This window comes from Lithobates pipiens, unplaced genomic scaffold (assembly GCF_037356315.1).
Source record: "Lithobates pipiens isolate NorthernLeopardFrog02 unplaced genomic scaffold, aLitPip1_a1.2 Scaffold_18, whole genome shotgun sequence".
Classification (NCBI taxonomy): Eukaryota; Metazoa; Chordata; class Amphibia; order Anura; family Ranidae; genus Lithobates; species Lithobates pipiens.
This window is the reverse complement of record NW_027507758.1, coordinates 431,234,180-431,261,474: the sequence shown is the minus strand read 5'-3', so window position 1 is coordinate 431,261,474 and position 27,295 is coordinate 431,234,180. Positions and strand designations below refer to the sequence as shown.

Here is a 27,295-nt window from a genome sequence, read left to right as displayed (position 1 = left end):
TGGAGCCCCAGACCTGACAGTTATTTTGTGTTTCTTCCATTTGTGAATAATCACACCAACTGTTCATGTAGCTCATTCCAGCCTTGTGTAGGTCTACCATCTTGTACACAGCATTCTTGGACAGCTCTTTGGTCTTGGTGATGGTGGAGAGATTGGAATCTGATTGATTTCTTCTGTGGACAGGTGTCTTTTATACAGGTAACAAAATGAGATTAGGATGACTCCCTTTTAAGGCTACTTTCACACTGGGACGCCCGGCTGTTCGTGCTAAAGCACCACTTGTTTTTGTGACGCTTTTCGGCCGTTATCAGGACAATTTTTTTTACTTAAAAAAATGGTAAGTCCTGTTTAAGGCGCTTTGGAAGAGCTGCCCATTCATTGCAAAGAGCAGGGTGTTTTGGGAGTGCTAAATACAGCATTCCCAACCCACCCCAAAGAAGCTGCTTGCAGAACTTTTCGTAATGTCCCACAAGCATACCGCCCCAGTGTGAAAAGACGCACTGCAATGAATGGGAGTCACTTTTCAGAGGCTATTTCTAGCGCTAAAGCACCTGAAAACCGCCTCATTGTGAAAGTAGTAGCCTATAAGAATGCTTCTAATCTTAGCAAGATTTCTGACTCCCAGGTGTTTTCTATACAGGTAACGAGCTGATTGATAGGGGATCAAATACTTTCACTCTTTAAAATGCAAATCAATTTATAACTTTTTGGAAATGTGTATTTCTGAATATCTTTGTTCTGTCTCATTGTTAAAATAAACCTACGTTAAAATTATAGACTGATCATTTCTTTGTCAGTGGGCAAACATACAAAAACAGGTGATCAAAAAGAAATTTTTCCCTCACTGTATGTGCACCCAGCCGTCAGGTCAAATGTTTTTGCAATGTTCACTTTTATGGTAAGGCATGAATCCAGAATTGTCCCGACTATGTTCTGCATTGTACCTATCTAATTGTTGGCTCCGTTTGAATATTAATAAAACCTTTTGTAAAAGAAACCAACCAGCTTTCAGGTTAATTGAACAAGCTGAAGTCAGAAGCCGATTGGCTACCATGCACACCGGGACCAGATTGTGTACCCTTCAGTTTTGGTAAATCAACCCCACTGTTCTGCAAATATTTTGTAGAGACCCAGTTCTGCACTGTATTTGGCTTCCCATAAACACACTGAAGTTGCAATGTGAACACATTGAGGAGAGCGTTTCAAAAGCCGGCCCACAGCACAATCCATCACTCTCCTAAGCGTACTTGAAAATCAGATGGCCATGGCCTTTCCTGCACTCCCATCCATTCTCTAGCCACACTTGCCAAACTCTGCAAACTTTGAGATATGCGTTGTGTGCTATAACTAAATACTCGGAATAGCAAGGAACAGTTACCAAACACTGCGTTTTGGCCACAGCACAGGTGTATGCACAGTTTCCATGTGTTTTTAGCCATGGTATCTTTCCACATTTTTACCACATTTTCTGAAAGTGCACTAAACATGTGAGGTACAGGATTTTCAGAAAATTCAGCAAAAACGCATGACCTAATAGAAGTCAGGGGAACTGGTGTGTGTAAAATGCTCGGAAACTGCACCTGCACTGCAGCCAAAAATCAGCATACCATTGTGAACCTGGCCTAAAGCTGGGTACACAAGACAGTTCAGCAGGAGCATCCAGATTTTACTCTGTGCTCCCCGGTTTGTTCAAAATAAGCCACTCATTAGACTGGCTTTTGTCGAGCAGTCCTGCTGGAAAGTCAGCATTAAATCAGCTCTTGCAGCTAAATGCTGCAGTGCTGATCGGTGTTCTGACAAAGGGGGAATGCTTGTATGGATGTGAGAATCTGTCATCTGTTGTAGCACTGCAACTACACCAGTAAATCACTGGTCCAATTAGACCTAATTATCATTTCTTTATTCATTTTACATGAAATAAACTTGACTTTTTTGTTTTTTTTTCAATTGTAGGGAGCGGTGCATTTCCAAAATGGTCATCTAGAAGGCAAATTAAAATCTTTGGCTAAGAACTGAATCGGAATAAGAAATGTTGGTCATCTAGGAGACACTAACGGGACTTGTGTCATCTAAGTTCTAAAAGGGTCTTATAAATAAATAAGATCTGCACATATGATCGATTCTGCCTTTTCTCTGTAAAGTCTACCATTACTAATGAGGTCTGTAACTCAGTTGTAGCACTTCTCTATCTAGTTTGTAAGCTTCGCATACCAGTGATCATGCACTTTAGCAAACCAAGACACATTTCCGTTATTACCAGCCATGCAATTGTAAGCATTTTATAAGAAAAAAATAAGCTGATACAGCATTATTTTTCAAATAAAGGGTTTCTAAATTTCTACAAATTTGGTAAACACACAAAATATAGCAAAGAATTGTAATATGTTAAAGCAGAAATATGCGCTTGCCCTTTTGTAAATGTCTATTTTGCACTTAATGTCTATATGTTTTTAATGGACTGCAGATTTATATTATGGGCTTAAAATAATGTAAATCTGTCAACACTAATCGACTCAAACTGCACATACAGTGCCTTGGAAGTTATCTTTATTGTTGCATAACATTGAATCACAGTGGGGGTTTTTTTTCCTTTTTTTTTGTTTTTTTTTGCCCTTAACAAATACTTTTCCATGTAAAAGTCAAACCAGATTTCTGCAAAGTCATTGAAATAAAAATAAAAAATACCCCCTTTTTAATATGAAACACCATCATTCCAGTTCGGTCATTTCATTTGAATGGGGAGGAATACAGTACAATTTCAGTCTCCTGAATACCTTGTGAAGTACACCAAAAACAATAATAAAGTGATGGAAAGGGTAAAGCAAAGTTGTAAATCTATGGGGAAAAAAAGGCCACCTTCCAAAAAACGAGGATGTGTGCAAGAAGGTAGGCTATCATGAGATATATGGCCACTCTGAATGAGTTACAGGCCTCAGTGGCTGGACTGGAGAGACAGTGCATATAGCAACTGTTGCCTGGGTGCTTATCCAGTTGTAGCTGTAAGACCGTGGTAAAAGAGAACCACTGTTTACTAAAATGCTTACCTACAGTTTGCCAGAAGACACTGTGGAGATGCTTATGTCAGCTGGAAGAAGAGTATGTGGCCTTAGAAAGACCAAAATTGAATCATATATGCACCACCCCCGCCGTGAAGTTTGGTGGTGGCAACATTATACTGTCTGGATGGTTCACTGCAAAAGGCCCTGAGAGGCATGTGAGGGTAGAAGGTAGATGCAAAACACAGGGAATTCCTGGAGGAAATGTTTTCTTCCAGCAAGACATTGGAGCTGATTTACTAAAGACAAATAGGAAGTTAACTTTGCAAGTTGAGCCAAATTCTCAATTGGATTAAGCTACAGCGCTAAAAATGGCGCCTGTGTAGCGCCTGAAAAAAACGCCCCCTTTCACTCCAGTGTGAAAGCCCTCCGGCTTTCACACTGGAGCGATGCTCTAGCAGGACGGTGAAAAAAAGTCCTGCTAGCCGCATTCACCGTTCCAACCCATTGAAATCAATGGGACAGCACGGCTATACTGCCGGCAAAGCGCTGCTGCAGCGGCGCTCTGCGGGCGGTTTTAACCCTAAAACAATGGTTTTACTGCCGACACCCACACCACTCCAGTGTGAAAGGGGCCTTATGAGTCACTGGGGTTGATTTACTAAAGTTGACTAGGCTGTTCAGTTTTCAATTGAATTTTCACTTAATTTAGTGAATGAGGTAAAGCACGGCTGACTTCCATCATCCAATCATATACATGCAAAAATACAGTTTTTGTTGTTTTGCTTGCATGTTATTGGGTGTTCTTTGCAAAGTAAAATCTCACCACATTCACTAAGCTAAGGAAAATCCCCTAGCAAAGTCAAAAGTCACTGCAAAATATGCTTTTTGTATATCAACCCCAATGATCATAAAGCCAGTTCTACCCAAGAATAGCAAGAAACATGTTAACGATCTGAAATGCCGAAGACAAAGTCCAGAACGTAATCCAATAGAGAATTTGCATCTGGTCTTAAAAGGGCTGTTTAAACTCCCACAAAGTCAGCCAATGTCCAAGAAGCTTTAGAAAGAAATAGGGAAAATGTTAAGCTTTTCAAAGCTGATAAAGACCTCCTTCTTAATGTCTGCCAAAGGTACATCTACTAAATACAGTTTTAAAAGATCCGTATACTCATGTCAGTTTTTTTGTTTTGTTTTTTGTTTTCCAGAAATCTGCATTTTTTTTGTTTTTTTTAATAAACCCATTGTGATTCAGTGTTCTATGTGAAAATGTACCCTTTTTTTTTATATAGATGCTATATGATGATAAACACATAAGCAGAGTTTTTTTTCAGTCAACAAAGTAACTGATCCAGAGAGAAATAGGCAGGTGAAACTGAGCTCTTAACCCTGCCCCCTTTCTTCCTTTTTTATTGATCATTCAATGTGCTTGTTGACTAACAGAGAAGATTGGAATAAGGTTCCTGTACTACTTGGGGATGACTTCAGGGCGACTTGAATTGACTTCTATACAGAAGTCATTTTGCAAGCCGCCGCTGAAGTCGTGTGCAGGTCGCGCTGCAAGTCATGCTGCCCCTGTGTGAACAGGCTCTTAGGCTTGGACCCAGCTTGACTTCTGACAGAGACTCAAAGTTAGTTGGCCTTTGTGAGCAAGGGAAGAACCTGGATGGGGAGGGGAGTGATTTGCAGGAGCACCTACTTTTTATCATGCCTACCAGCCACTGTGACACACTTGTGGTACACTTTCTTTAGCTCACATAAGGCTGGCCATAGAAGAGTCATTCTCCCATCCACACACTCAATGTGTATGGTGAAAGCCTCCCTGCTGCGCTATTGTATTCCGACAGCAGTGAGATTTCTCAGCCATCAGAATACACTGAGCAGCACTGCCTGCTACTGATCAAGCAGTAAATAGATTTCTGTACAGTCACCCTGCACATTCATGGATGGAAATTTGATCAGTCTCTGCTGATCCCACCAAATTTTGAACCAAGTATGGGCTTAAAGCAGAGCTCCACTTGTCTGATTCCCCCCCCCCCCCCGCCACATTTTGGGAGGAGCGTGTAACTGGTTTTGACAGGTACCTGCTTCCCACTTTTGGCTTAGTTGGCCATGGCCAACTGAGCTGGAAGTTCGGCCCCCTTCCTTTCCCCACAGCCTTCTGGGACACTTCACAGGTCTATGGGACAATGGCCCATGCAGAAAGAGTGCCTCGCACATGCGGAGTAGCAAACCAGCTGTGAAGCCGTCCGTTTCCCTTAGTCAGGCTGGTGGCACCAGCACCCAATAGGCAATTGAAGAATCGGTCTGGGTGAGGACACTGCTGGATGCCTGGACAGGTAAGTTCCCTAATATTAAAAGTCAGCAGCTATAGACACTTAAGTCTGTCCCTTACATAAATGAGCTAGTTGGTTGTGTCCCCCAAACCACCCCTCACAGGTCAAAGGTTCCCCAGTCCTTAACTGTTGTGGGCCCTGGTTATTATGTTACAAGAAAAAATTGTTATGGAAGTCCATAAAAAAAAAGTTGATCAAGTTATTTAACAAGATAACCGTTCACTGTCATTTGGGCAATATAGTTGTTATAGTGACTTATATTGTGACTTATATTGTGATTGGACAAAAATAAGTCATCTGTTTCTACTAAAACCAAAAATTAGGCATTACACGTTTGATTTATCTTAAAGTGGTTGGTAAACCCTTACATATACCCAGTGAAATGTCTGGCCTCAGGTGATACCGAGATTAAACAACTACTCCTGTATAAGTTGTACCTGTTTATCTGAAGTTAAAGTTTTTGTCTAAGCCAGTGATGGTGAACCTTGGCACCCCAGATGTTTTGGAACTACATTTCCCATGATGCTCCACTACAGCTACACTACTGCAGTGCATGAGAATCATGGGAAATGTAGTTCCAAAACATCTGGGGTGCCAAGGTTCACCATCACTGGTCTAAGCTGTCAGAAAAAAGGGGGGTGGGTGGAGAGCTGAAATTCCACTCTGCAGGGCTCAGTGAGCTGATTGGAGGGAAGGGACACACCCCCTCCACACAGCACACAGGAACAGAGCTGAGGCTGTCAATCAGCTCCCTCGTCACTTTTTCTCTTGGTGTCAGGAAAACTTACCAGAAGCGATTCATGCTGATAGAGGAACAAAGCAGCAGACAGAAATGACACTTGGTACTCTGGATTGAAACGTGCTTACAGTAGTTCATATTTCATGTCTAAGGTTTACACTTCAAATTAAATTCTGCTCATTGGAAAATCATTGTAGTGGTCAAACTAAATTGCTTTAAAGCGATTGATTCATTTTTATGATTTTTCTTTTCTCTTTTCATTCTGGTCGTATTTTATTGTTCATGTTGTAATGGTGTAATAGAAGTTACAAAAAAATCAAAATAACTGGAGCCAGCAACTGCTTTGTAATTACAAAGGCTGTATGTAATTTCATAAACATTTTTACAGAAACTCAAATACCTTAAAATGAAAATATGCAAATGGTAAATGTACTGTTACAAAATAAATTTCATTATAAACATTTGGGTACAATCATTTTTTTTTTATTTTTTTTTTTTTATATTGTTTATAAACACTTGCCAGACTTGCTGTCATTGCTTTGTAGTAAAAGGACACCTATATTAACCAGATTTTAAAAACGTACAGATCACAAGGATGTGTAAAGCTTCCGTTATATGCAAATTTGCAGCAGCAAGGTGGATAGGCTTTAGCACCCACCGCCGCATATATGCGTTGCAGTCTTTTTCTGGGGTGCACTCCATTGGTGTCGACTAATAACGATCGAGAGCTGGTAGGCACAAACTTCAATGACATCAGCACTGTGCAGCTGCACACTGTGGCAAGATTGAGTGCCTTGCCTACCAGCGCCGAAAGTCACGGCCCATTTACCGTTCCAGCCAGTGTGTACCTTTTTTATATTCTTCCTGAATATTAAACCCTTTAAAAGATAAACAACTTGTATTAAGGTTTACAATTCAAATAAGCCCATTAGTAGCCGATAAATATACAAAGTCAAAACAACCTTCAAACATTGTTCCCCTGAGTTATACATCCACACTACTGATAAGCAGATGTGTTGGGTTGTGAAAAACAAGACCTACAAGGGTTCATTATATTAGGATGGCAAGGAGATTGAGGGTAGAGGTAGGCATAGTTGAGTTGATGTCATATAAGCGTCGTCCTTTCCTCAGAGAACCAATTTGACTGGCCACAAAAGGGTTGTAAACCTCTAATCCTATCTAGAGAACAAATAAGAAAACATTAAGAATGCCTACAATGAACATGTGAAGGAGAGTAATGAGGAAAATAAAGTAGGTGGTGGAAAGAGGTACAAAAAGAATATGAATAGAGCAATATGAATATATGAATGACAAGGGGGAGCCAGCCAGGAGATGTTTACATTCATTTTAAATGACATTTACAGATAAAAAACAAAACAAAAAAAAACTGATGCTTTGCATTTCCTCTGTACACTAACGCAGTTGTATATACTTAGAGTGTCCCTTTAATAGGTCAGTCCACCCATAAGAAAGAGGGTGACTTTCTGGCTGGTGCAAATCGACCAGTAGGGAGATTGTTCCACTGAAGCTCCAGAGAGAGTTAAAAAACTGTGGGGGATTAAGTCCATAGAAGTACACCAATAACTGACTTAACCAATGTGGGTGGTGTAAAGGAAAGCATCAGGAATGTAACAATGAGGCTGCCACTGCTCACCTCCCCTTCTGAAAATACCAGTTACCTGGCTATTATGGTGACCCTTCTACTTCAGCATATTGATAATACACTGACCCAGATCAAGTATGTAGATCAGGGGTAGGCAACCCCCGGCACGGTTTTGCCAGCACTCAACTCCCTCCCCATCAGCAGAGCAGCGCAGGGAAGTGTCAATGAGACACTAATGCATTCCAACTTCAGAGTTCCCCACGCCGCACCTGCACTAAGGGGGAGGCACTGTGCCCCCGCACATTGTAAAAGATGGGAAACTTTGGTTCTCTAACTTTACTGTAGCTCCGATCGTCCGCTTTTGTGATGGGGAAGAGATTGGGTGCAGTTCTGCTGGGGGGGGGTGGTACTTATTTCCAGGAGGAGTGTCATTGGCCACTGCTAAAGCCAATCACAGTCCTGCTTGCTAGCCCCGTCCAGTCTGGAGGAAGATGACTCAATTGGTTGCCACTACTAATCTCAGAAGGGATTTCACTGTGATTGAGAAACCCACAATCAGGTGACAGTTTGTGGAATTACTGTTGAGCTTCTGGGAACTTTTTTGAAATTATTCCTGAACCTTTGGGTCACTTACTACTGAACCCCTGCACCCTGTGTCCCTTTAAGCCACAGTCCATATTCAGCACAATGAAAATCACGCCCAACTTTTGCTGTGCCGCACTATTTCTCAGCTGCGTGGGACCAACTTATGATCTTGCACAAAAGCCCAATGCTTTCAGAAAATGCTCACGATCTGAGCTCATCATTGCACATCCATTCCAGATGCTTGTATGTGACATCGTATACAAGAACGTGAGCTGGATAAGCAGGATGAGTGCCAGGACAGGTAGATGTGTCTCATCTCTGCTTCCTTTCACCACTCTACATATCACGCATATATATGGGAAGAGGATTCAACGGTGGGGAAAATGAGCAGGAGGGATTCAAATGTGGGACAGAAGAGCAGGAAAGTACAGCGGTAGGGCAGATGTGCAGGAGGTACAGTGGTGGAAGAGATAAGAAGGGGGTTCAGCAGTGAGACAGAAGAGCAGGGGGGGTTCAGTGTTGGGACAGATGAGCAGGGGGGTTCTGTGATGGGACAGAAAGCAGGGGGGTAGAGCAGTGGGGCAGATGTAAAAGGGGGTGTATTGGTGGGACAAATGAGCAGGGGGTTACAATGGTGGGGCAGGAGAGCAGGGGGTACAGAGGTGAGACAGATGTGCAGGATGTACATTAGTGGGGCAGATGGGTTCAGTGTTAGGACAGATGAGAAGGTGATTCAGAGGTGAGACACAAGAGCATGGGGATACGGCGGTGGAGCAGATGTGCAGGAGGTACAGTGATGGGGCAGATGAGAAGGGGGTTACAGTGGTGGGAAAGATGAGCAGCGGTGGGGCAGATGTGTAAGGAGGTGCATTGGTGGGGCAGATGAGCAGAGGGTTACAGTGGTTGGGCAGAAGAACAGGGGGTACAGAGGTGGGGCAGATGTGCAGAAAAGAGGTACACTGGTGGAACACATGAGCACGGGGTTACAGTGATGGGAAAGATGAGCAGGGGGAATTCAGTATTGGGGCAGATGAGAAGGGGGTTCAGTGGTGGGGCAGATGTGAAAGGAGGTGCATTGGTGGGACAGATGAGAAAGGGGGTACAACGGTGGGGCAGATGTACAGTGGCAGGGCAAAGGAGAAAGGAGGTACATTGGTGGGACAGATGAGCAGGGGGTTACAGCGGTGGAGCAGGGGGGTACAAAGGTGGGGCAGCTGTGCAGAGAGAAAGAAGGTACATCGGTGGAACACATGCGCAGGGGGTTACAGTGGTGGGGCAGAAGAGCAGGGGGAACAGAGGTTGGACAGATGTGCAGGAGGTACAGTGGTGGGGCAGATAAGTTCAGTGATGGGATAGATGAGAAGATGTTTCAGCGGTGAGACAGAAGAGCATTGGGGTACGACGGTGCAGAAGATGTGCAGAGAGGTACAGTGGTGGGGCAGAAGAGAAAGGGGGGGCAGAAGAGAAAGGGGGGGCAGATAAGCAGGGGGTTACGCTGGTGGGACAGACGAACAGGGTGGTACAGAGGTGGGACAGATGTGCAGGGGGGTACAGTAGTGAAACAGATTTACAGGGTGGACAGTGATCTGAGGTGTGAAGGTGCAGGAATTGGGGCTGATCTGAGGTGTGAGAGTGCAGAATGTTAATTTCTCACTACTACTGAAGTAGTTTACAGCAGTTACTTTATAAAAAATATTTTGCGTGATTGAGAGTGAAGTTGAAACTTTTTTGTTATAAAATCGGCACACTCAATTATTTTGAAAACTTTTTTTGGCACAGTGTGCTCAAAAGGTTGCCTACTCTTCATGTAAATAATGGTGTTTAAAATTTGATTTAAATTTAGCATCTTGGGCAGAAGCACAAATTATACCCCCACATATCATTTTTGTAAGGCAAAATCTATAATTAGAATGTATCTTGTTGGAAGCTAAGCAAAGGACACTGGGAAGTCCTTTGAGCCTTTCATAACCATTACTTTTCATTTGTAGTTTGCTATTTTGTGTATTTAACTTTTGCATATTACAAATATTTTATTTATTTTTCTTTGTATCTTTTACGATGCTGTGTACTGTGATCCCCAGCTCTAGATCTATGATGATTTTCCTGTTCTTTCTGCCATATATTGGCTCCACTGGACACCTTATCTTGCTCTGTATGCCATGTAGAACTGGACGAACTTTGAGGTCTTTGCTCTTGGTTTTCTTTGATATCACGAAGCAGATGAACTGTACTTTGAAGGGAACTATTTGTTTTATCAAGCTCATAAAGCATTTCTTTCTGGAGTAACAGCATCCTTGTTATAAAGAAATCCATAGTGCCTGAGCATTCCTTCATGTAATTAGCAAGCCTATACACTACTCCTCTTCATATAGTGTAGCTCAGATTGGACTGCTGCAAAATTTCTACCCAGCACATGATATGGATACACATACCCTGTGTAATCTTGCTGCACATATGGGTCTTGGTTAAAATAATTGCTTCACCATTTAGTTCTTGGTGAACGTCATCTGGTGGAGTGTCCACAGCCTCTGCTGAACATGTGCCTTTTAGATGTTAAGCATACTTCTTCCAATAACTGAGACTGACAGTTATTTATTTATTTATTTTATTTTTTTCCCAGAAGCTTTCTTCTGCTCGGGACTAATTAAAGAAGAATCGTTTAAAATGAACCAGTCACAATTTTGTCTTAATTAGTATTTTAATTGTAAATGGATTACTTGTAAAATCTTTTAGGTGTGCACCTTTAATTCATTGTATATCATAAGGCGCTGCGGTAAATGCAATGAAAAAAACTTTACAAAACATTCATAAAAAAAAAAAAAAAATCGCATATAATAAATATTGTGTAAAAAATATTTATGTGCTACCACTCACAAGTGAACAAACTCATGATGTAAGTGAATTAATTAATGTGAAATAAATAAATTATATATGTAATATAAATAAATATATAATTTAAATATATAATAAATTCATATATAAAATGTGAACCAAATTACTAAACAATGTTGAGTATCTTATAATCCATATTCCAGTGCACAACACATAATAAACAAAAATATAAAATAGATATATAGATTACTCTTTACACAAAAAATATAAAATAGTCCAAAAAAAAATCCCAATAGATTTAGCATGCAAAGAATCATATGAAGTCCAGTGTTGAATGGAAAATAGCACCAACGGGAATACGTATCGAAAAAAATCCAAAGGAGTACAGCCACCAATAGCTGATTATGGCCGCTTACCAGAACAAAAGATCCCAGGTTGAAGTGAGATCAGAAATCGCATATGTAAATGATCGGGGTAAACCATCAAAGGAAGCCAAGCAGGAACCTCTCTCTCCCAGTCCTCAGGGTGTTCAAACCACAATGACTGAATCCATATGCAAAACAAGGGGACACTCGCATAGCATAAAACCCTTTTAAATTTTATTATATAAAAGTAGCAAGTAAACTCACATGTCCAACCAGTACACAGAGCAGTTAAAAAATTCGAGCCGGCCGGCTCTCGACTACTGCCCGTAATTCCGGGTCTGGTGTGCGCGTTTTGCGACTACAAGGACGTGATCACGGGATACGGGACGGCGTTCTGACGCATCGCTTAAATTACAATACATAAAACTACGCCTCGGTCCGAGTTCCGTCAGGCATGTGATTCCGCCATATTGGCTATGGGAAAAGACAATGTAAATACCACAACCCTCCTATAAGGAAATATAGAAAACCATATTAAAGGGAATTTATCTGTGTATTACAGATTCCATTAAACCCATGTCCCCGCCATATTAATTAAGGAAAGGAGTTATGCATGTCACACTCCTTAAATATAACAGTATAAAAATTGAATATAGAAAAATGGATAAATAACCATATTATATCATATAAAAAATAAACCAAAACCTGAAATCATACCCATATTAATCCCTTATAAGGGGAAAAAGAGGAAGGAAGGGGGGAAGAGGGACTTCCCCCAACCCCACTAACACGACCTCATTCACAAAGGGGGTTATAGGAAGAGTCATTATGGTCAAAAAACCTGATAGACCCAAAATGCACTGTTGAGTGGTCCTCACAAAAATATGTGAAGGACTTCCACCAAATTTTAAAATAATGGGTTAAATTCAATGCTACAACCAGCCTGTAGAACTCAGATCGGGTTCACAAAAATAAGTGTAATGAACAAATGTCACTTTACAAAAAAAAAAAAAAACACACAATTAAGAATTATCAATGAAGGCATTTACGTCCACCTCAATATTTAAGCCAAAGGGAGTATAGCACTTTAATTTATATACCCACGCCATCTCTAGTTTTGAAATGCTCCTTACGAGATGGGTGCCCCTCCAACTGGGCTTAAATTTGTCAATCCCCCAAAAAATCGTGTTAGAGGGGTCCCTATTGTGTGCTATGAGATAATGCTTGGATACTGAGTGTTTTGTAAAGCCTCTACGGATGTTCCCACTGTGTTCATTAAGACGCACATGCAGGGGGCGTTTAGTCCGGCCCAAATATTGGAGGCCGCAAGGGCACTCCAATAAATACACCACCCCCTCCGTTGAGCAGGTAATAAATGGCTCTATATTATAGGACTTAGACATGCTAGTGGACCTAAATGACTTACTCCTCCTAGTTCTACACCCATTAATAGTACAAACAGGGCATTTCCTACACTGGTAATAACCAGTGAGGTCTGTAAAAAAAAGAAGGTCTAGTTGAAGGGGGATTTAGAATATTAGGGGCCAACCTATCCTTCAAGGATGGCTCTCCCCTATACACCAACTGTGGCCTCTCGGGCAAGATGGTGTTAAGTACCGAATCATTTTTCAATATATGCCAATGCTTGTTAAATATGTGTTTGACTCTCGAGTATTGGCAGGAATAATTGGTGATAAATGGATTACGGTAGGATTCATTTCTATGGCCTTCTCTCTTCTCTGTCAACAGGTCAGCTCTATTAAGACAACCCACCTGGGTTAAAGTGAGAGCCAGTGATTCAGATGAATATCACTTATCAATAAACCTTTGAGTCAGAACTTGAGCCTGCTCCAAAATCACCTCATATTCCGTGCAATTACGCCTCAGTCTCAAGAACTGACTCTCGGGGATTAAATTTTGCTCCCAGCAAAGATGTTGATAAGTTTGAGGTATTTGTCGACATTGAAAAGTATATCAGGCAGCTAAATATTAAGAAACATTTTGCCAGTAATTCGAGTTCTGGCACTACTCCTGTTGTGACTGAGTGTCCCTATGTCCATATTGGACTGAGGAATAATTCAGTCTTTAATCCTAAAAGAAATACAAATCATCATATTGAAGTTTTTAAAAATATGGTACAGAGTGAGGTAAGAGATATGGAAATTAAAAAAGCAAAGTTGAGTCATAAAAGTTGGGAGGGGATAAAATCGTTGGAAGAAAACAAACAAGTAGTGATAAGAGCAGCTGATAAAGGGGGAGGGTTAGTGATAATGACACGCGAATATTACTACCAAGAGATGGGGAGACTTTTAGCTGATTCCACCACCTATGCGAAACTTAGGGGTGATCCTACCCAAGAATTAAAAATGGAACTTAGTAAGTGGGTATCAGAAGGGAAAACTAAACTAATTCTAAATGCGAAAGAAGCTGAGTATCTCATTCCAAATGCTCCTAAGATTCCGGTGATGTATATACTACCCAAAGTGCATAAAAATAAAGAATTTCCCCCCGGTCGACCTTTAATTAGTGGGATGGATTCCCTCTTTTCAAGGTTAGGAGAATATTTCGATTTTTTTTTTAAACGCTAGTCCCTCTTAGTCCTTCGTATCTTAAGGACAGTAGAGATCTGATAATCTCTTTGCAAGGACTGGTGGCTACAGATGACATTATTATGATTACAGTAGATATTGAATCCCTTTATACTGACATCCGGCACAATGATGCACTGGATGCACTAAAATGGGCATTAACCACTTGCCGACCAGCTCATGACGATGTACGTCGACAGAATGGCACGGGCAGGCAAATGGGCGTACATGTACGTCCCTTTAAATTTGCCGCCCTGCCATCGGGATTGCACTGATCGCGGACCCCCGTGAGTCCGGTCGCAGGACCCACGGACTCGATCGCCGCGGGCATACCCGCGATCGTCTCACGGAGCGGCCAAATAAAGAAATGCCGTTGTAAACAGCATTTCTCCATTCTGCCTAGCAACTAGTGACGCTGATCTCTGCTCCATGTGATTGGAGCAGAGATCAGTGTTCACTAAATGAAAGCCCAACCCCCCCACAGTTAGAAACACACCCCTAGGAACACTTAACCCCTACACTGCCACCCACTGGTTAACCCCTTCACTGCCAGTGTCATTTACACAGGAATCCCTGCATTTATATAGCAGTGATTACTGTATAAATGACAATGGTCCCATAAATGTGTCAAAAATGTCCGATGGGTCCCCCACAATGTCGCAGTCACAATATAAATCGCTGATCGCCGCCATTACTAGTAAAAAAAAAAATAATAAAAATTATTAATAAAAATGCTATAAAACTATCCCTATTTTGTAAACGCTATAACTTTTGCGCAAACCAATCAATAATCGCTTATTGCGATTTTTTTTTACCAAAAATATGTAGAAGAATACGTATCGGCCTAAACTGAGGGGAAAAATAGTTTTTTATATATTTTTGGGGAATATTTATTATAACAAAAAGTAAAAAATAATGCGTTTTTTTCAAAATTGTCGCTCTATTTTTGTTTATAGCGCAAAAAATAAAAACCGCAGGGGTGATCAAATACCACCAAAAGAAAGCTCTATTTGTGGGAAAAAAAGGACGTCAATTTTGTTTGGGAGCCACGTCGCACGACCGCGCAATTGTCAGTTAAAGCGACGCAGTGCCGAATCGCAAATCAGCAAATTGGTCCGGTCTGAAAGTGGTTAAATAAAGAATCTAATCTTAAAAAGTTACAGATTAATTTTCTACTAAAAGGGTTAAAGTTAGCTATGACTAATAACTCCTTTTGGGCAAATAATGATTTTTATAACCAGATAGGGGGGGTAGCCATGGGGGCACGATATGCCCCGAGTATAGCCAACATTGTACTTAATAAATGGGAATCTGAGAGCATTTTTCTTAATATGAATGGTTCTTTGGTATTCTATAAAAGATACATCGATGATGTGATCCTGTTTTGGCACGGTGACCAGGCCAGTTTTGTTTCCTTTCTGGGGACAATGAATAGGAACAAATATGGTTTGAAATTTACAGCAGAATCAAGCATGAAAGAGGTTAATTATTTGGACCTTACCATCACTAAACAAGGTGGGGGGTTCCAAACCAAGACCTTTTTTAAGGCCACTGACAGGAATGGCTATGTGCTGATGCACAGTTGCCACCATCCCCAGTGGATTGGAGCAGTCCCTAAGGGGCAATATATGAGACTCAGGCGAAATTGCACGAATGAGGCTTATTTTTTTACACAGGCGGGAATTCTCACAGAGCGATTCCTAGAAAAAGGGTATAGTTTAGAGACCCTAAGTAGAGATCTTGACAAAGTGTTAAATATGGAGAGACAACCCTTATTGACCCCCAAGTCTAAATCCACATTCAAGGGTGAATTAGCTTTTGTGACAGGATTCAATAGACAATACAAACAATTAGAGACCATTTTCAAAAAATATTGGCCCATTTTATTAAAAGATAAAGATCTTGCATCTACCATTTCAAACAAACCTAGGTTCATTTATAGGAGGGCCCCGGGCAAATCGGTTAGCCCGAAATGTACCAGACCCTCCAAAGAAATTGGTTACTTTCTTGGATGGCTCTGGTTTTCATTTCTGTACCAGGTGTCGTGCATGCAAAATCACCAGGGGTCCTGGGACACCTAAAAAAATGCTGAACTTTACATCACATGTAACGGGAGAGGAATTCAAGTTCAAACCTCTCATTACTTGCAATTCAGATCACGTAACTTACGTACTGGAATGTTCGTGCTCATTGCAATATGTAGGCCGCACGACAAGACAATTAAAAATTTGAATAAATGAGCATCTTGCAAATATAAAGAAAGGATTCCCCAACCGCAGTGTCTCGAGACATTTTAAACAGTACCATAATAGTGATCCTTCTTTGTGTAGGTTTTATGGGATTGTTAAAATCACGAGACACTGGAGAGGAACACATATGAAAAGAGAAATTTCGAAAAATGAAACTAGATGGATTTATAAATTACAAACTTTGCAGCCATTGGGAATGAATATCGAACTTGATCTAAATTGTTTCTTATCCAATGATTAATGGATTGGAAACAGTTTGGGAATTTTTTTGCCCTGTCCCCCTGTCTATAGAGGCACACGAAGTAAGGCCCACCCCCCTTTCAAATTTTAGTCCTCTATCCTCTCTCTATTTCCTATGATATTTTTAGTTTTAAATTTATATTTTTTTATCCAGTTGTTAATCATTTTTTCTGATTAAACTCGGGTGTTACTTTATAGGTTTTCTTGTCTGTCTGAGGCATGCACACGCCCTTCTTTGTGATAGGCGCTTGTGCATATTTATATTCATTTGTTTTATTTTAGAGTTGGTATATGCCTATGTACATGTCTTCTCCCAATGGCTTGGGGGTGCAATATATATATGTGCATATATTTTTTCCAATATGTTTTTTAAAATATTGTTATTTTTATATTTTTATTGGTTTATATATTTTTTGTGCTGGAACCATGTGAAAGATTAGTAATTCATCTGCCATTTTCTTTTCTTTTTTTCTTTTTTTTTTTATGATTAGTTAATTATTTGTTTTTTATATATTTTTATTTTTGAATGAAAAATATATTTTTGGTGCATTGTCCTACAAGTTATATACTGTGGACATGAATGTCAATGATTGTATTTGTTCGTTGTGTTGCCTGGGTGATACTGGGGCTGCGCACGACCTGCTTTTCTATTCGCTATAATTCGATAAGGATTCGATATAAGTGCCAATTATGAGTGTTTGTTGTGTTGCCTGGGTGTTACTGAGGCTGCGCACGACTTGCTTTCCTATTAATATAATTCGACAAGGATTCGATATAAGCGTCAATTATGAGTGACCCAGTATGCTTCCTGAAGACGTTAACAATGAAACGTACGTCGGAGCGGTTCTTGGTCACGCTATTCGACGCCACTTCCGGCCCTCTGGTTTGCCGGTCTGTAGGCCTGGAATGCATGCCGCTATCGAATGCGGAAGGACCTTTTCGTTTGGTCAGAGAGTGAGTCTTTCGGTCAGAGTGAGCAGCCCCAGTGCCAGGTCAGGCACATAACCATGTAAGGAGCCTTTTGGCTGTCTGTTTTTTATTCATTTTTTATTAAAGTCAGTATTATGCTATGGATCTCTTTGTATTTTTTCACATTGGCCGCTTGAGTCTGTGAAGAGAGACATACCATCTACTATCATTTGCATCGGTATCCATATGAGCAGGCATTATCCTGTACAGGCATTGTTTGACTTACTTTTTAATTAAAGTGGTCAAACGGATCTGGTAAGCAGTTTGGATTTGCATCTTCACAACTGTTGTATTGCTGCGTGTATGGTGGAGGGAGTCGCAAGCCTTTTTTCAGATTTGCTGCTATATCACGATTAATATCTGTTTCCACATTTTGGATCTGCAGAATTTATCTTTGTAGAGACACGTCATTGGGACTTTGCATTGTTAATTATTATAATTATTTTTGGTGGTTCACCAATGTTCACTATTTTTTCATTGTAATTACTGTCATCATATATGTGCATATTTGTACTCTGGTGATTATTATGTTGTTTTAAGCATTTTTGCCACAGTTATTGTGAATTAGTGGTTTAGAAATTATTTTTTGTAGAGCGCCCCTAATTACTGATATCACGGGGATCTTTAATCTTAGCTCGGCGACCCTTAATGAGTGCGAATTGAGAGTCCTCGATAAGGGCCCTAAATTTTCTCCAGTGAAAAATATTAATAAATTCCAGACATATATGGATATACACAAATAGGTTAGAAAGCTGAATATTCGAGATATGTGGCTTCTAACCCTACCAACTTTCTTAGAAGTGTCTCTGGAGATTATCAGCATTCAGGTTTGTCCAACATATCTCTGTTTAATCCGCCTGGACATCTTTGTCCATATCTTAGGGTTTTCAGAGACCTAGGATTTGGACGACATGCGCATCAAAAAAAGCAAGAAATAAACAAGAGATAGATACAGGGATTGAGGCTATATGCAACAACAAAAATATAGTCATCCGTCCGGCAGATAAGGGGGTGGTATCGTCATCCTGGATAAGGATGACTATAGGCAGGAGATGAACCACATTTTAAGTGATGATGCCACTTATACCCCTCTGCCTTCCAATCCGAATGATAAATATAAAAGGATCCTTGAGACCATAGTCACTGATGGCTTTGAGGCACAAATTCTTAATAAAAAAGAGAGGGCTTTTTTGATTCCCAAAACCCCTAGAATTCCTATAATTTACTACCTACCAAAGGTACATAAGAGTCTGACCTGCCCCCCGGGACGCCCCATTGTTAGTGGGATTGATTCCATCACTTCCCAGGAACTCAGACCGAGGCGTAGTTTTATGTATTGTTATTTAAGCGGTGCGTCGGGATGCTGTCCCGTATCCCGTGATCATGTCCTTGTAGTGATGAAACCCGTAGGGAGGAACGGCGTGCTGACGTCATCGCGTTCTACGCCAGACCCGGAATTACTCCCCTGCCGAGCTTAAGTATAGACCAACTCCTTAATGATGGGGTGCTATCATGCTCTGAACCCCCATGTGGGGTTGAAGGGATGAACGCAAATTAGTCACTTCTGAAACGTGGGGCATGCCCAACCTAAGAAAGCACAAACTAGAGAAAGTGACAACAGACAACCAGACATGAGAACACCACCCCTCTGTGCCTACCTATGAAGACGTGAGCAGCAATGACAAGAGCACAGCACATGAATGAACCCTCAACCTAGTGTATGTAGTAAGTGAGCCCAAGTAACCTGCAGCGCAAAGACAGGTAATTAAAACTGAACACTCAGGGCTAGTGTACCCACAGATTGTGGTGTAATGAAATGAACGTGCATCACATTACGTATGGTATACGGGCGAGAAGATTGTGGTCAACAATCATTTAAAAACAAAACCTCAGCCCGTATGAATCTGTAGACATGACAGATCCTAAGATGTGAGCACTAGCTAATTCAAAGGCACGAAAAACAAAAGAAACGGCTACCGATGTATATGTCGTAACTGCATGGCACTGAACTGCTATGACAAAACCCCTTGAGACAGAACCCGCTATGACAAATCGCATTTATCGCAAGAATGACCATGACAATGGAGCCGAGTCACTAACCAACCAGCTCCCCCCACCCCCTTATTAGTTATCCTTCCAGCCTGAAAACATCTGGCAATCAGACCTCAAAAGTTGCAGAGATGACAAGGGACAGATGTAAATATACACGCATACAGTATACAGAGCAGTATATATGGTGTGTAGCTCATAAACGTATATTGCACACAGTATGCAGTGCAGTAACCTGTGGCCTGCAGCCACCCCTGGGACCCATGCCGCAAGGAAAGCTCAGACCTGGACTTCAAAAGATGAAAGCATAAATTCACCCATAACAGGGGTGCTAGAGAACCCCCATGCATATAAGCTCCCCTCTGAAATCTCAGACACCCCCCCCCCCCATCACACACACACACTTCCAGCAGTAATAAAGGGAGAAAATTGCATTATCGCATTACTGCAGTATTTGTTTTAAAGCCAAACCAGAGAGCAGAGAAATTCCAAGTACAGTTGTGGTGGAACTATGATTTTAGTGGTAGATCTCTCCACTTAGTGCCTAAAGGTTATAAAGCCCATGTCAGTCTAAAACAAAACCATACATTGTGGTTGTTCTTACACCTGAAACAAATTTTATCTGCTTTGTATCTGTCATTTCTCCAATTACAGAAGGACAATACATATATTTGACAGCATGTGTATGCCCTCCCCTGGACCTCCAGCAACAGACTAGCTGGCTACTCTGTCCCCCTCCCCTTACTCCAATGCCCCAGGAATGGATGGTCTGCTGTGAGTGGGCAGATCCTCCTGACATTGAAGCCACCACCCCTCTTCTCTGGGAAGCACAACCAAGCTATGGGAGGGATCCGATGCAGCCCCCCCCCCCCCCGCTAATGCCCTCCACCCACACCAACCGGAACTGTGAACACAGGGAGAAGTGACTGCCACGAGTCTCCTGTAGCCGACCGTGCTGCCACTCTGCAAACCGGAAGTGACACAGACGCCCTGTGAACCCGGAAATGACATCAGCTGTAACCCTGAAGACGAGCCGATGCAGGATCAGACAGAGGAGGAGGGATATATACCCACCAAACTCCTCCTACAACTACAGGCTAGCCTCCGGCCAGCCTTCTTATGTATATACACACACAAGAACAAAAAGAAAAATGATATTATATATATAACACATACATACACACACATATATATGACAGGGGGCATGGTCACTGTCTTGGGGGGTCTGATCGAGGTAGAAGGAAGTTAATAATCTTCCTTCTTCCTCCTCAGTTCCCCCCCACAGATTCTCTCTTCACTCCCCCATTCACCAGCTCTGAGGGTGAATTCTGACACAGATTGCCAGTAAAGTGCTGAGATCGCAGCTTCATAAACTGGCAGTTTCTGTGTCAGTCAATGAGGGATTTCAGTATTTGGAAATAATCGGCGGAGACCATGTTCAAACATGTTCCCCCCCAATTATCTCTGTTTCATAAACCGTTTATGGACTGTGATCAGCGCCTATCCTTGGGATCACCGCTGTTCACAGTTTCATAAACGGACACCTATTTGTGATGGGTAAAGGCTTTCTGATAGAACATTTTAAGCACATTGCGCATGCAGGGTGGGCCACAGCGGGAGCGAGCACCAATTACGAGTAGAATACAGACTCACAGATGACAATTAAAGAAAGATTATTAAAGAATTTTATCAATGTTTGCAATAGAGAATGTGACATGGCAAGTAACATGTCCCATTCTCTATTGCAAACGTTGATAAACTTTAATTGTCTTTCTTTAATTGTCATCTGCGAGTGTGTATTCTACTTGCAATTGGTGCTCGCTCCTGCAGCGGCCCACCCCGCTTGCGCATGCACGCTTAAAATGCTCAGAAAGCTGCTACCCATCACACATATTGTGTGGAACACACTGTGGAGCGTATGCGCAGTAGGCCGTGTAGCAGATTTCTGATGATCTCAACACTGGTGATCAAAAATTTTCCTTGACTCATAAAAAACCTTGACTGTGTCACTTCCAGTGAGGCTACGTCATAAGCCAGCTGTTCTCGCATCTTCACCGCGCATGCGCAGACTGTTCTTCGGGTCCAGGAATATCATAGACCTGAGCAGCGTGCCAGCTGATTCATGATGTCAGGGGGAGCAGTGCGACCAGCCACGCCCCTAGGCTGCTCTGGAAAGGGGGGTTGGGCCCCATGTATAACCATGTGTCACTGGAGCTCGGATTGCTGGCAGCGGTGGGAGGGGCCTCAAACTGTGCTTGGAGAGGTGAATAGCACTGTATGTGTAAATGACCTACAGTTTAAGAAAGCCCATAAGAAGGCTGATCCCTGTGCCCAACAACTTGCAATCTATGACGATCTACAGTTTAGTTGGTAATATAAGAAAGCCCATCAGAAGAGCTGTGTCTATTCTAAACTCTATCACTCTTTGGCCGCGTACACACGGGCAGACTGTATGGCCTACTTAGTCCGTCGAAACACATTTCAGCGGACAGTCCGCTCGTGTGTGGGCTTCAGCGGACTTTTTCAGCGTGCAGTCTGGCGTACTAAGTATTTCGGATTTTTCGAAATTCTGTCCGTCATACTTTGGTTTCAGCGGACAATCCGCTTGTCAGTAGGCTAGTTCGACGGACTAAGAATGGCGCATGCTCAGAAAGGATTTACACGGCGGAAGGTTGCATTGCTGTGTATTGGACTTCCTATTTCTAGTCCCGTCGTACGTGCTGTACACGTCATCGCGCAAGCTTTCGACGGACTGTTTGTGCATCCGTGTGTGGTCAAGTCCGTTCATTCGAAAGTATGACGGACTGTCCGTCGGATTGTATGACGGACTAAGTAGGCCATACAGTCCGCCCGTGTGTACGCGGCCTTTGTTCTTTTGACAAGTGTGCTGTAGATAGAGCACGTCAAGCTGTAGCTGTGGATAGATATGTAAAGCATAGACTATGAATAATTTTAGGTGAGCGTAACTGGATCTCAGGTAGATGGAGCGGTTGGGGTTTCGGCCGTGCATAGCACTGTAAGTGTATATGGGAGGTTAAGGAAAATTATAGAGTTGTGTTTGTGATCTCTGTCACTCTGTCAAGTGCTGGGGGTCGGATCACCTCTGCTGTGTTTCCTCCAATCAGGGGCCTAAGATTCTGAATAAGCTAGAGACTTGTGCACAATAAATCATATCGTCCCAGGACCAGGTGTGTATCTCCACTGAGGACAGAGACATCCTATCTCCCCTGGGGACAGAGACCCCTTCTTCTCATCCAAATGACAGGGGTCCGCTTCTCCTCTGGGGACAGGGACACCTTCTCACCTGGGGCAGGAACTCTATCTCCCCTGGGGAAAGGGACCTCATCTCCCCTAAGAACAGGAACCCGATCACCATGAGTTTGCCAAACTCACTGTCCTGTCTGCCATGTGTCCTGTGTGAGAGCCCTCCCATGACAGCTGGTATCAGGACTTCACCCCACTGTGTGCTCCCCCTACACGGATACATGGAGGTGCTCCCACTACAATACTGACCCCTCTGTGCGCTCCCCCTACATCTCTGCATACTCTGACCATCTCCTGTATCCTGTGCACTTTCTTTGACCACCTCCTGTATCCTATGCACATCATCTGACCACCTCCTGTATCCTGTGCACATCCTCTGACCACCTCCTGTATCCTGTGCACACGCTCTGACCACCTCCTGTATCCTGTGCACACCCTCTGACCACCTCCTGTATCCTGTGCACACCCTCTGACCACCTCCTGTATCCTGTGCACATCCTCTGACTACCTCCTGTATCCTGCCTGCATCCTCTGGCCACCACCTGTACCATTTCCACATCCTCTGACCGCCTTCAGTATCCTGTGTGCATCCTCTGACCACCTCCTTTATCCTGTGCACATGTTCTGACCACCTCCTGTACCATGTCTTCAGCCTCTAACCACCTCTTGTATGTCTGCAATCTTTGACTATCTCTCGTCTTTAACCATGTCTGCAGTCTCTGAGGGGGAGTCTGGAGAGGAATCAGGAGTTAGAGCACCGCCGGGATGGGGATTACTAGAGGAGTCAGATGTGTGTGGACTGTGGAGAGGAGAATATAAAATAAAACCAGAGCCACCAAGGCCCAGAGACAAGTCCAGGGTACGCAGAGGACACATGGGTTAGGTTAGAAGGGATGGAGGCACAGGGACATGTCCAGGGTAACACAGAGGATACATAGGTTAGATTAGAAGGAATGAAGGCTCAGACACATGTCCAGGGAACACAGAGGATATAATTTTTGTGAAAAAAATGTATAATTTAATTGGGGTAAAGTGTTGCATGACTCCATGTTGCATGAGTAATTGTCATTGAAAGTGTTGAAAGAGAACTGAAAGATGAAAATTGGTCTGGGCAAGAAGGGGGTGAAGTGCCCTGTATTGAAGTGAAACCTGTGGAAGAACATTTTAATAAAATTGAACTGAAGATAAACAAGACTGGAGCCAGGGGCAACTTACTGCTTGATGTTGTGATTAGTCTTCTCGTTCAGTCCGTTTGTTTAAGGATGATGCACCGCTGTCACGCTCCTTTTGATACCCAGCATACTGCACATCTGATCACTGAGCTTAAAAAAATAAATAAAACAAAACACAGGAATATAAAATTATAATAAAACCAACTAATTACAAAATAATTTAAAAAAAATGGTAAATGGAGGGGGCGTGGCTAGCTGCCGAGCCGAATGGATGCCTGATCTCCCAGCTCCAGTGTAACCTGGAGATTGCTACACAGACTGAATCCTTACCTCCTATGGACACAAGCCCTCAGAGAATCACCCCACCATGTCCCGTCAGAGGAAGGATTACAGACAACCCAAGAAGCCAATAGCTTACTTCACACAGCCGCCGAGGCTTTGATTCCAAGATGGCGCCTAACATACGAGGATGGCGGCTCCTACACAGACCTTCCAGATGCTGATCTGCCAGAAATATCCCTTCCCAGGGATGGAGCAGTAGACAATACACCCTCCACAGCCTCATCGGCACAAAGCAGTCCAGTAAAATCATGTATGTGGCTGGATTCTGGCTCCCACCACCCTGAGGTGAGTCCTCTGATAACTGTTCCTCCTGCTCAATAACCTCAGCGATCTCCTATAGCGTCTTTTCCTACATCCAATCAACCGGTGCTAGACACCACAAATGAAAGAGATGCTCATCTCTCTCCAAAGCTCCCTGCATAACATTATCTCTTCCATGTTCATGAAATTTTCCTCAGAAATGGACTCCATGGGGAACAAAGTGTCCCAAATTGAAAATCAGGTGGGTGAAATAACAGAGTGGATGCCCATGAACACACACGCAACAAACACCAGTGGATGAGGGCCAAAGAGGTGAACCTGGGAGGACAGGTCTCATCGCAACAATGATATACATGGTATACCAGAGAGAGTGTCCTACCATCTGACCTCAATGCTTACACCAGACAGCTAATCTCCACCCTACTTCCTAAATTGTCTCCCATGGAAATAATTATTGACTGAATCCATCGCCTACCTAAACCCCCTCCCCTCCCTGAGGAAGTTCCCTGTGATGTATTACTGAGAATACTTCTGTTTAAAGCAAGGCAATTGGGTCAACTCCCAGCGACGCACTCCAAACTGCAACTGTACGCTGACCTGTCGCAATATACTCGAAGGCTCAGGCGCCAACTAAACATCATAACCACACCTCTCAAACACCATAAGATTCCCTATCAATGGGGATTCCCTAAGAAACTAATGATCACTAAAAATGGGAAAAAACACAATATTCACACAGTGGAAGAGTGCCTCCAGTTACTCCAGTCTTGGGGAATCATTCCTGATTCTGCAATCCAAACGCAAGCTAAACAGGGCAAAAAAACAACCCTTCTTCTGCATTCCCATACCAACATCAAATCTAATACTCCAAAGTGAGTGTTTCCTCTACCATGTTTAAATAGTCTTATGTTCCGTAGGGCGTGGCCATAGGGCGCACTCTCTCCTTCTCAGATTGCAACGGCGGACGGCTGCTGTATTGCATAAGCGTTTTTTACATAGAGAAACATGTGAGTAGATTTTCATATAATAAACTTGGTTTTAAAGCGGTTTACACTATGGATGCCCTTCTCTTTTATTAACATCTATACGAGGTACCCCCAACGGACCAATTAAGGACCCCCCAGAGTGACACCAGGCAGCGACACAGGGGCTCACACTGTGGCAGCGAGCTTCCCCCTGCAGGGGGCAGGTGATCTGGTGAGGGCAATACCAGCACTTTTTTGGATACACGCACTGGGGGACTTTCTTTAAGTGGCAATACCCTTCTCTTTGCACCAAATCACCAATAAGAACTTTCTGGACTGTTTGTTTGATTCTCAGTTGTACTATTTATATTAATCACTATTTTTGATAAAATAATTTATTTTACAATTTATAATTTATTGCATGTAAAAGTGATTTGTTTCACCAATATGGCATGTGCACTTTGAACACTATTTACGCACGTATAGAGATTGTTAATTAATTGGTGTACACATATTATTATTATTATTTATTTTTCAGAAGTTTTTTTCCTAAAGTTTTTCCACCATTACCCTACTATCACGTCATGTACATATTTGGGACCTGCTGAATTTAGCAGCTCTCACATAGGGTTGAATCTTATATAGTTTGCATTACTTTCATATGAGGTTTTATTGGTGTTCCACTTTAAGTATATAATCATAGGTGCCTTCAAGGTATAGCGCCAAATCTACTCCCCCCCTTCTTTCATAAGCGTTGTATTTGTATAGCACTGATTGCTGTATAAATGACAATGGTTCCAAAAATGTGTCAAAAATGTCCGATGTGTCTGCCATAATGTCACGGTCACAATAAAAATGATCACCACCATTACCAGTAAAAAAATTATTAATAAAAATGCCATAAAACTCAAAAGCTACATTCATGACAAAGCTATTTTGTAAAACCACTAAAATTGATTGTATTTCTGATACTGACCCTTTAGGGTAAATTTAACAGTGGTCTACCTGAAATTATCTCTTTGTGACTTGTCATTCCCAGATGGGTATTCCCCCACAGAAAGGAATCTGAAAATGTCCTCGTACCTCTTTCCCGTACCTATAAACGTAGAACACCATTCACAGCTAAAATAGTACAATCACGTGAAATTTTAAAGATTTAGCATTTAGTAATCAAGTGTCATGTGAGATTCCAGCGAGCACAATGTATTACTTAATGCAGCTACATAGCAGCTTTCAGTAACAGCAAATAAATGGTTACACAGAGCTTCTACAAAGCGCTGTGCAGCCAATTTTGAGCTGTTACTGTATGCTGCTATGTAGCTGCATTAAGCAAGACCCAGCACTAACTGACAGAGAGACAAGTTAAAATGTGAAAAAAATAATGATTTTACATTTAGCTTTACAAAAATAACATTTTATGGCGTTAGTATTTTCAAATAACAAAAAAAAATGGGAAAAGGATAAATGCTCCACCATACTGTGTAAAAAACAAAAAAACAACAAAAAAAAAAAAACACCTCACTGCAGGGGCTTCCTTCCCTCCTCCGCTTGTCACATCCTCACAGCTCTCTATGACAGCAGCGCTTTAGAGAGGAAAGAGCGCTACACAGAAACTCAGGTACCACAAGCGGGCGAAGACTCCTTGGAGTGTGGCACAGGGCACATACTCCTAAACACTACAATTTCCTAACAGCAGCATCATTATCCACACTGATGTAATGGGTTATTCATACACCAGCC

At 42.2% G+C, this 27,295-nt stretch overlaps 1 protein-coding gene and 1 long non-coding RNA gene across 5 annotated transcripts in view; one reads left to right on the top strand and one right to left on the bottom strand.

Annotated features, from left to right (window-relative positions):
• The window catches only part of MLF1 (myeloid leukemia factor 1), a 125,566-nt gene extending 119,034 nt beyond the window's left edge, over nt 1-6,532 (top strand). For 3 of the 4 annotated variants that reach the window (XM_077488084.1, XM_077488083.1, XM_077488081.1), the window contains one exon: nt 1,954-6,532. In XM_077488084.1, the coding sequence (XP_077344210.1) occupies nt 1,954-1,984 (31 nt within the window). In that variant the 3' untranslated portion in view covers nt 1,985-6,532. The remainder of the gene's footprint in view (nt 1-1,953) is intronic. The other variant, XM_077488082.1, reaches the window with a different exon arrangement.
• LOC143988473 (uncharacterized) lies at nt 5,960-26,705 on the bottom strand. The gene is made up of 3 exons (XR_013276864.1): nt 26,561-26,705; nt 24,031-24,137; nt 5,960-7,250 (listed from the first exon to the last, which is right to left on the bottom strand). It is a non-coding gene; the product is annotated as an uncharacterized LOC143988473 (long non-coding RNA).
• Between the last annotated feature and the right edge of the window lie 590 nt (nt 26,706-27,295).